Below are 11001 nucleotides of genomic sequence, written 5' to 3' on the forward strand. Positions count from 1 at the left end.
GAGGACTGAAATTCACTTTGATGATTTAGGCACGAAACTGAGCCCAAAGGTGAACTTTTAGGACTAAAATGACCACTTTGGTTCTTTAGGGACGAAATTAAGCATCTAGGGGCAGTCAAGGGACAAGAATAGCTATTCCACCATTTGCAATCAGGAGATGCTAAGAGGTAGAGAGGTATGAACACCAACCTATGGCAACAAAATAAGTTAGCCTAGCTCAGCTTCTTCATTTTAGTACAAATGGGTGCTATGAGGAGGAGAAGCGTGGTCAGGAAAAACTAAAAAAGTATGTTGTTTGGCTTCTAGTTTCAGCCTATTTGATCATAAACAGCTTATAACTTATATCAAACATGCCCTATATATACTCCGAAAATTAGTTTCTAACTACTGAAATTTGGTCCTACATAGCTCCTAAGGTATATGTAAAAAAAAACTTACTAATTCAACTAATAATCGGTGGTTGAGATGAATGAACTAGTTGACTGAGCTTCTTTCTTTGAAAACACGATAGGCTTGTTTGGATGACGCCCTGGCCTAGGAGTGCTTGGCCATGCATGTCAATAATCCAGCCGGCCACATGAAGTTGAAATTGTTGGAATGGAATGCCTATCTCTAGTTCAGAAAATTGCATTCAGGTTTCAATCCAAACATGTCCTATCTTATGGTACTGGACATGCGACATGCTAAAAAGAGATGAATCTTTTTTTTTTTTGAGAAAAAGGTGAATTCGTGCCATCAATTAGACTACTCTAAGTATAATGACATAGTAGCCATTCAATCTAATCCATTTTCTGAAAAGCTACTCAAAAGTTGCAACTATATTTTGAATTAACCACCTCTAGCCTATATAATCTAAACTGCCTTAGATGTACATATAAATCACCACATAATCTAAGTAACCTCCTAACATTTTAGCCTATAGTACTGGAGAACGTTAATAGATGTAATTAGTGGTGACTTAATTAGAAGGGCCATTTTTTTTTATTCTCATATATGGACTTGTGTCGATGGGTAGTACCTTGGCTTCTACGCTAACCAAAGAGGGAGCGAATTTTGGACACGTTCAAAAAGAAAAAAGAGGAAGGAGAGAGGAGGGAAATTGATCGGTAAGCGAAGAAGCTGCCTAACATCCCAGGTGCTCAACCCAAGTAGTGGGAGGAGTGGCGGAGCCAGAGCAAATCTGAGAGGGGTGAGTTTGTCTTTGTGGATGTGAGGATTTATAATATGTGGATATATATATGGTGAAAATTTGGCTCTTATCACTGTTTTTAAATTTAGCTCCGCCCATGGGGAGAAGGAAGAGGAAGAAAAAGCGGCGGTCACGGTCACACTCACAGTCGAAGCTGCAGCAGTGTTGTTGTGCTGTCGTCTGCTGCGCGCGCGCGCGCTCACCTGGCCTCCCTCCTCCCTTCTCCCTTCTCCCGGAATCCACCACGTGGTCTTCCGTCTCCTCCACCCCTGTCTCCCGCTCCCCCTCCCAAACTCTATATATACCCTCCTCCGCCTCCTGCTCATCCATCCACCCCCCTCCCTCCGCCTCCTCCACACTCTCCCCACGCTCCCCCGCAGTGTCGGAATCCTCGGACCGGCCGCAGCGTCGTCGCTCCATCTCACACTCTGCTCTCTAGCAGCAGCGATGCAGGCCCTCACAGCGAGCTCCCCTGCTTCTTCATCCTCCACCACCGTACACCGGCGAGGCGGCGGCGCCCCGCGCACGCGCACGCGCACGCGCAGCGCGGTCCGCTTCGCCCCGCCCCGCGCCGCGGCGGCCGCCGTGCGCTACGCCGCGCCCCCGAAGCCGGCGGCGCCCATTGCACCCGCTCCCGCTCCCTCTCCGGCGCCCGCCCCGGCGGCGGCCGGCGAGCAGTGCGACGGCGAGAAAGGCCTGAGCTTCCTGCAGCGCGCGGCGGCGGCGGCGCTGGACGCGTTCGAGTCCGGCGTGATCGCGAACCTCCTGGAGCGTCCGCGCGCGCTGCCGCGGTCGGCGGACCCGGCCGTGCAGATCGCCGGCAACTTCGCGCCCGTCGGTGAGCAGCAGCCCGTGCGGTCGCTGCCGGTCTCCGGCCGCATCCCGCCCTTCATCTCCGGCGTGTACGTCCGCAACGGCGCCAACCCCTGCTTCGAGCCGGCGGCGGGGCACCACCTGTTCGACGGCGACGGCATGGTGCACGCGGTCCGCATCCGGAACGGCGCCGCGGAGTCCTACGCGTGCCGGTTCACCGAGACGGCGCGCCTCCGGCAGGAGCGCGCCCTGGGGCGGGCCGTCTTCCCCAAGGCCATCGGCGAGCTGCACGGACACTCTGGCATCGCGCGCCTGGCCCTCTTCTACGCGCGCGGGCTCTGCGGCCTCGTCGACCCGTCCCGTGGAACCGGCGTGGCCAACGCGGGGCTCGTCTACTTCAACGGCCGACTCCTCGCCATGTCCGAGGACGACCTCCCGTACCAGGTGCGCGTCACCGCCGACGGCGACCTCCGCACCGTGGGGCGGTACGACTTCGACGGGCAGCTCGCCGGGTGCGCGTCCATGATCGCGCACCCGAAGCTGGACCCGGACTCCGGCGAGCTGTTCGCGCTCAGCTACGACGTCATCAAGCGGCCCTACCTGAGGTACTTCTACTTCCGGCCCGACGGCACCAAGTCGGACGACGTGGAGATCCCGCTGGCGCAGCCGACGATGATCCACGACTTCGCCATCACGGAGCGGTTCGTGGTGGTGCCCGACCACCAGGTGGTGTTCAAGCTGGGCGAGATGTTCCGCGGGGGTTCCCCCGTGGTGCTGGACGAGAGCAAGACCTCCCGCTTCGGCGTGCTGCCCAAGTACGCGCGCGACGCGTCGGAGATGGTGTGGGTGGACGTGCCGGACTGCTTCTGCTTCCACCTGTGGAACGCGTGGGAGGACGAGGCGACGGGGGAGGTGGTGGTGGTCGGGTCCTGCATGACCCCCGCCGACTCCATCTTCAACGACGATTCCGACTCCGACGACGACCAGCGACTCCAGAGCGTGCTGACCGAGATCAGGCTGGACACGCGGACGGGCGCGTCCACGCGGCGCGCCGTGCTGCCGGCGTCGGCGCAGGTGAACCTTGAGGTGGGGATGGTGAACCGCGGCATGCTGGGGCGGAGGACGCGGTACGCGTACCTGGCCGTGGCGGAGCCATGGCCCAAGGTGTCCGGGTTCGCCAAGGTGGACCTGGCGACGGGCGACCTCGTCCGTTTCGACTACGGCGAGGGGCGGTTCGGCGGGGAGCCCTGCCTCGTGCCGAACGAGGGCGCCCCCGCGCGCGGCGAGGACGACGGGTACATCCTGTCCCTGGTCCGCGACGAGCACGCGGGGACGTCGGAGCTCCTGGTGGTGAACGCCGCCGACATGCGGCTGGAGGCCACGGTGCAGCTCCCGTCCCGTGTCCCCTACGGCTTCCACGGCACCTTCGTCAGCGAACGGGAGCTGGAGGCCCAGGCCTGATGATGATTTCTTGATTCCTTGGTTCTTTCTTGACACTGATGATGACGACTGATGATCGATCGATCCATCCCCCGCCGCCGCCGCTCCTCCTCTGTTTCCGGTTCCTGGAGCAGCTGGAAACAGGGGAGGGCGAAGAAGCAGGGGATGGAGGGACAAGGCTGTTACCAGAGGGCGCCTGAGCCAGTACATAGGAGGTCCCCGGAGCCTTGTTCCCCACACCATTACCAGATGCAATGCAATGCAATATTTGCACTGCTCAGTCACCACTACTCGTACTCGGTTGTTTTCTTGTTTTTTTTAACCATGTTTTAAACATGGATTATGGCTAGTCAGTGAGTAGTAGGGTCAACGATAGTACACTAAAGAGAAGGGGCTGCTGCAGCTAGTGTGCACTCCTCACTGTCACTGTTGTGCTTGTGTTTGTACAGGCAGTAGGGGGGGTGCCAAGAGCCCAGCTCAGCTGGTCTTCTGTGTTTCCACCTCGGTAGTGTTTAGTTGGCGAATTTTTTTGGCGAAATAGTACTGTAGCACTTTCGTTGTTATTTGACAATTAGTGTTCAATCATAGTCTAATTAGGCTTAAAAGATTCATCTCGTGAATTTCGTCTAAACTGTGTAATTAGTTTTATTTTTTATTTATATTTAATGCTTCATACATATGTCTAAAGATTCGATGTGACGGAGAATCTTGAAAAATTTTGCAAAATGGAAGGAAACTAATCAGGCTCCTCCACACTGTGAGTGTGTTTGGAGGCGGTGGCAGTAGTAGCCTAGTAGCTAGTAGTAGTAGAAGATGATAATGATGATGAATTGAACCACCCAGTTGCTGCAACTGAGGTGAGGTTGTTCACCCATGTCATGTCATGAACCATCTCCATCTCTCATTCTGTAGAATATACTAGTAGTATACATACATACGTACGTACGTACTGTTTCTCCTCCATCAGATATGGTTCTGATTCTCATATACATATACAGATAGATAGACGACTACTCCTATAGTGGCAACAATGATGGAGCTCCCTGAGTTCTTTTTTGTTCGCACATGCTGCTCACCGAATCCGAGTGTGAGTGGCCTGTCCGCTTGTGGCATTTCTGTTGGACTGCTGTTCCTGCTCCTTCCGCATTGTTCTGATTGCGCAGCAGATGCCGGCGCCACGCATCATCACTAGTTTATTTAAGGTGGAGAAAAGGCCATGGCTTTCCCCAATCTGATTGCCGCTGTTCCCCTCTCCTTCTGCCGGCCGGCTAGCTATCTAAGTTCAGGCAGAGCATGCATGAATTCAGGTTTTCTGCTCTGAATTTCAGGTGAAGTAAGCTTACTAGTAGTACGGTAGATTCTTTGGGGGTGGATTCTCAGGTGAAATGTAAAGATCAGTCGGGAATGACCGGAACTCAATGGAGTCGGTGAAAAATGTGGTGTCGGTTAAAAAAAAAGACAAGAGTCAAGTCAGTCAGCACTACGGGAAACCGGGATTTTACCTAGTGCTCAAATCTTTGCCGAGTGCCAAATATCGGGCACTCGGCAAAGGCCACCTTTGTCGAGTGCCGCACTCGGCGAAACTTGGCACTCGGCAAATAGGGCTTTGCCGAGTGTCTGGCACTCGGCAAAATAAGGCACTCGGCAAAGCCAAACTTTGCCCAGTGCCAAACACTCGACAAAGTTGGGCACTCGGCAAAGAGGCGCCCGGGGATAACGGTACCCAACGCCGTTCTCTTTGCCGAGTGCCTTCTGTTTGGCACTCGGAAAAATATTGGCTTTGCCGAGTGCCTAGGGCTAGCACTCGGCAAAATATTCACTTTGCCGAGTGCCAAACCTTGGCACTCGGCAAAATAATTTTTTTTGTTTTTTGAAACCAACTTTTTTTCTTAGATTTGTATTTGTACCATGAACAACATGTTCAAATTTGGCACAATTTCATTGCTGTTTGCTATATTTCTTCACTTTATTTCGTTTTCTTGCAATTTTCCGGAAAATGTAGGTTTGAACTGCAGGTGCATCGAATAATAGTTTTAATCCATTCCAAAAATGTTATTCTTGTTTGTTAGTGTCACTTTATGCTAAATCTAGGAACTGTCTCCAAATTTCGATCAACGTGCTCACGGGGCAACGTCGCGAACTTGCGTGCGAGTGGTTATTTAATTCTATAAAATTCAAACGAATCCCAAAAATCATGAAACTTGGCGAGATGTCGTGATATCACATGCATATGCGGTGGTAAAAATTTAAAAACGTTTGGAGGACGTCATCACATATGGTGTTCACAAACCAGGTGTCCTGGTTTGTGAACACCATATGTGATGACGTCCTCCAAACGACACCTGGTTTGTGAGCACCATATGTGATGACGTCCTCCAAACGTTTTCAAATTTTTACCACCGCATATGCATGTGATATCACGACATCTCACCAAGTTTCATGATTTTTGGGATTCGTTTGAATTTTATAGAATTAAATAACCACTCGCACGCAAGTTCGCGACGTTGCCCCGTGAGCACGTTGATCGAAATTTGGAGACAGTTCCTAGATTTAGCATAAAGTGACACTAACAAACAAGAATAACATTTTTGAAATGGATCAAAACTATTATTCGATGCACCTGCAGTTCAAACCTACATTTTCCGGAAAATTGCAAGAAAACGAAATAAAGTAAAGAAATATAGCAAACAGCAATGAAATTGTGCCAAATTTGAACATGTTGTTCATGGTACAAATACAAATCTAAAAAAAAAGTTGGTGGCAAAAAACAAAAAAAATTATTTTGCCGAGTGCCAAGGTTTGGCACTCGGCAAAGTGAATATTTTACCGAGTGCTAGCCCTAGGCACTCGGCAAAGCCATGACAGGATTTTTTTTAATTTTTTATTTCGCCGAGTGGCAGATCGGGGGCACTCGGCAAAATACTTTCTTTGCCGAGTGCCCCGGATCTGGCACTTGGCAAAGAGGTTTGAAATATAAAAAAAATCGGCACACTCACACACACCACGCACACACCACACACGCACACACACGCACGCCGTAGCCGCCCCACCGCCACGCCGTTGCCGCTGAGCCGCCGCCGGCTCCCCACGCGCCCGCCCCGCCGGCTCCCCGGCCCGCGCGCCTCGGCCCCGCGCCTACCGCGCCTCCGGCCCCGCGCCCGCCACGCCCGCGCGGCCGCAGTAGGAAGGAGGAGGAGGTAGGAGGAAGAGGAGGAAGGAAAGGAGGAAGGAGAAGAAGGGGAGGAGGAAGAAGAAGAAAGAGAAGGGAGGAGAGAAGGAGAAGGGGAGAAGAGAGGAGAAGAAAGGTGCCGCCTCGGTTCGTCGACCCTCACGCCGTAGCGGTCGTCCCCGTTGTCGTCGCTGGCCCTCGGTCTTCACATTCTCGCTGGCAAGGTATGCCCTAATGTTAGTATTAGTTAGTAAGTAGTAGTGTTAGTAGTAGTAGTTAATTAGTAGTGTTAGTATTAGTTAGTAAGTCGTAGTGACAGTAGTAGTTGTAGTTGTTGTTCATAGTTTTAGTGTTAGTAGTAGTTATTGTTGTATGTATATGGTTGATGGCCTTCGTGCCTATGTTTGGTATACATGTGGTTGTTGGTCTTCATGCCAATGTTTTCTGTAGGTTTTGGGAACCTCTCCGTGCAGGGGAGGTGCTGCCGAAATTTTCAATGGAGTCTAACCATTTGCCTTTTCTTTGCAGGACGAGGACCGTTGGGAGGCACTTGGCGACCCCGATCGTCTTCGTCGGCGTTGCGGTTCTGCCTGCACCGCGTCGCCTTGCCACTGCAGCGACTCACCACCGCCCCACTAGCCTAACCTCACCGACACCCTAGGTATAACCCATCTTCCATACTTGTATCTCGTGTAACCCCAGTTAGGCGTCTCCCGTCCAAAAGAGATACGGTCATTGGTATGCAGATCTTTGCATACCAAATTCTGTACCTGTTTTAGATTGTCCACATTTTTTGGACAGCCCGCGGATGCGTAGATGGGTTGGTTTCCATGGCCCGCTCCTGTCCGAGATAGAGTTTCGGCACCACCTCCTCGTTGTTCTCCTGATACACAATCTCCCTGCCAGGACGTGTATCGGGAGAACAGCGGGGAGGTGCTGCCGAAATTCTGTCTTGGATAGGAGTGGACCATGGAAGCCAACCTCATCTACGCATCCTCAGGTGGGATTAGGACCTATCCTTCACCTATTAGATGTATAGTAGGAACGCCTTGTGGATTTACCTACAGTTTTTATTACTCGCTTACATATGCATGTGCTAGAGGATGGATAACTGTGAGTGGATGTACACGGGCCACGCAAGTATGACCCCAGAATGGATGACCAAGACCAATGCTTTCGTGGAGCATGCATTTGGCAAGGCTGCTAAAGGGTCAACCCGGATGCTGTGTTCGTGCAGCAGATGTGGCAACAAGAAAAGAAAAATTAAGAGGCTCGTGGGGGAAGATCTTATCAAGTATGGATTCACGGCAAACTATACCCGCTGGATCCACCATGGTGAAGCCGATCGTATTAGAGAGGAGGTGGTGAGACAGTGTCTCGAGGATTATGATGGAGATGGCGGGGTAGCAGACTGGATGGATGACATTCAGCAGGCATGGTTCGGTGAAGGATTGGAGGAGAAGCTAGAGGAAAGCGCAAAGGCGTTCTATGATATGCTGTCTTCAACGCAGAAGCCCTTGCACGAAAAGACAACGGTATCGCGGCTGGATGCAATTGGACGCATCATGGGGTTGAAGTCGCAGTTTAGCATGAGTCAGGACAACTTTGATGGTATGTTGGTAGTTTTTGGATCCCTGCTTCCGGAGGATCACATCCTGCCGAAGAACTTGCACGAGTCACAGAAACTTCTTCGTGCACTTAAGATGTCGTATGAGCAGATCCATGCTTGTCCAAATGGATGCGTCCTTTTTAGGAAAGATCACGAGGGAGCAACGCACTGTCCAAAGTGCAAATCCTCTAGGTACCTGGAGGTCGACACTAGTGATGGCAAGAAGGAACAGCTGAGTATCCCTACGAAGGTCCTACGGTACCTTTTTTTCATACCAAGGATCCAACGGCTGTACATGATAGAGGAGTCCGCGAAACAGATGACATGGCACAAAAATGGCAAAAGGTACAATCCGGACAAGATGGTACACCCATCAGATGGCGACGCCTGGACCCATTTCGATGGCATACATCATGTTAAAGCTGAGGAGGCTCACAATGTACGTGTAGCGTTGGCAACAGATGGGTTCAACCCATATGGATTGTCCGCAGCCCCATACACTTGTTGGCCCGTGTTCGTGATACCCCTGAATCTCCCCCCTGGTGTCATCTTTCAACCAAGAACGTATTTTTGTTGCTGATAATTCCTAGACATCCGGGGAACAATATGGGTGTGTTCATGGAGCCTGTGTTCGATGATTTGATTGATGCTTGGGAAAAGGGGGTACTGACATACGACTGAGCTACAAAGAGAAACTTCATAATGCATGTGTGGTACCACTACTCCTTGCATGACTTCCTGGCGTATGGCCTATTCTGCGGGTGGTGTGTTCATGGGAAGTTCCCATGCCCAATATGCAAGGCAGGTGTGAGGTTCACTTGGCTGAAGAGTGGTGGCAAGTTTTCTTTGTTCGACCAACATCATCAGTTCCTCCCCCTTGACCATCCATTCAGACGAGACATCAAGAACTTCACGAAAGGTGTTGAAGTCACCGATCCTGCACCTCAGATGATGACCGCTGCCGAGATCCGTGCTGAGATAGAGGCTCTCAAAGTTGATAAAGAGAAATGTCGTTTTGATGGATATGGTCAGTACCACATGTGGACTCATAAATCGGGCTTGACTAGGCTTCCCTATTTCAATGATCTTCTTCTTCCACACAACATTGATTTAATGCACACAGAGAAGAATATCGCCGAGGCGCTTTAGGGAACACTCATGGACACAGAAAAGTCAAAGGACAATGTTAAGGCAAGAGTGGACCTAGCAACACTGTGCGATAGACCAAAGCAAGTGATGAAGACTCCCGCGCCTGGCAAGAAATGGAAAAGGACTTCGGTCGATTTCGTTTTGAAGAAGGACCAAAGGAGGGAAGTATGTCTGTGGGTTCAGTCGTTAATGTTCCCTGATGGGTATGCGGCAAATCTGAGGAGGGGAGTGAACGTGTCCACTTGTCGAGTGTTAGGGATGAAGAGTCATGACTTCCACATATGGATTGAGCGGCTCCTTCCAGCGATGACCAGAGGTTTCGTCCCCGAGCATGTGTGGCGCGTCCTAGCAGAGTTGAGCTATTTCTTCTGCCAGCTTTGTGCCAAGGAGCTATCTCGGACCATGATTGATGACTTAGAGAAAGTGACACCTGTGTTGCTCTGTAAGATGGAGAAGATCTTCCCACCCGGCTTCTTCCTCTCAATGCAGCATCTGATTTTGCACCTGCCTCACAAGGCACGAATGGGGGGGGGGGGCGTGCAATCCTGTTGGTGCTATCCAATCGAGAGATGTCTAAAGGTTCTTCGGAAAAAGTGTAGAAATAAAGCCAGAATTGAGGCATCCATGGCAAATGCATTCATTCTTGAGGAGGTGTCAAACTTCACAACATCATACTATAAGGATAGCCTTCCCAGCGTGCACAATTCAATCCCTCGTTATAACACCGACGAGAGGTCATCAAATCTCAGCCTTTTCAAAGGTCAACTTGGCAGGGCAAGCGCTTTGAGCACCAAGACCTTGCGGAATGATGAGTGGCGCACTATCATGCTGTATGTGTTGTTGAACCTTGACAAAGTGAACCCTTATGTGCAGTAAGTTCTCAATGAGCTTGTTACATACGCCGTCACTATCGTCTATCTATCCAACCCCTTGTCTCTTGCTTTTTCAGGGAATTTCTGAATACATACTGGACAGGAAATAGGGATCCTTCCCCTCAAGAACAAGATAGTCTTCTCAAAGATGGTGTGCCCGATTTCATTTCATGGTTTGAAAAGAAGGTACCATCCAATTTACATCGTTCCATCTGTGACATCCCACTTTGCTCCTACGAGCGAGTAATGATCTATCCACCCTCACCTTATAGGCACACACGGATGCGGAAATGGATGAAGAGTTGAAACAGGTTGTCAAAGGCTTCCCCTATAGGGTCAAGTCATTCACCGTATATGATGTGAATGGCTATCGCTTCCACACAAGAAGCCACAAGCTTAGTCGGCCCAATCGAAAAACCATGAATACTGGAGTTCGTACGCCCGGCACCGATGACCACGACTACTATGGCATAGTCGAAGAAATATACGAGCTCAACTTTGAGCTTCGCAGAGGTCATAAGCTAGTCGTATTCAAATGCCATTGGTTCGATCCCAATGTCACGAGAAGAGCCCCTGAGATTGGACAAGTTGAAATTCGACAAGATTCCCTCTATCAAGGAGACGATGTCTATATTGTGGCTCAACAGGCCACGCAAGTTTATTATCTTCCATGGGCGTGCCAAAAAGATCCCACTCTTGAGGGTTGGTACCTTGCGTAGTTGGTATCACCGCATGGCAAAGTGCCTGTCCCAAACGATGA

General features: G+C 50.9%; 1 protein-coding gene across 1 annotated transcript; it reads left to right on the top strand.

Annotated features, from left to right (window-relative positions):
* The first annotated feature begins 1537 nt into the window (after positions 1 to 1537).
* LOC136505129 (9-cis-epoxycarotenoid dioxygenase NCED5, chloroplastic-like) lies at positions 1538 to 3604 on the top strand. Its single transcript, XM_066500230.1, has one exon. The coding sequence runs from the start codon at positions 1637 to 1639 to the stop codon at positions 3461 to 3463; it is 1827 nt and encodes a 608-aa protein (XP_066356327.1). The 5' UTR covers positions 1538 to 1636; the 3' UTR covers positions 3464 to 3604.
* Positions 3605 to 11001: the final 7397 nt, after the last annotated feature.

This window comes from Miscanthus floridulus, chromosome 14 (genome assembly GCF_019320115.1).
Source record: "Miscanthus floridulus cultivar M001 chromosome 14, ASM1932011v1, whole genome shotgun sequence".
Taxonomy (NCBI): Eukaryota; Viridiplantae; Streptophyta; class Magnoliopsida; order Poales; family Poaceae; genus Miscanthus; species Miscanthus floridulus.

What these genes read in the sequence shown, in the direction of transcription:
- LOC136505129 (XM_066500230.1), top strand. Translation starts at nt 1,637, where the DNA reads ATGCAGGCCCTCACAGCGAGCTCCCCTGCTTCTTCATCCTCCACCACC.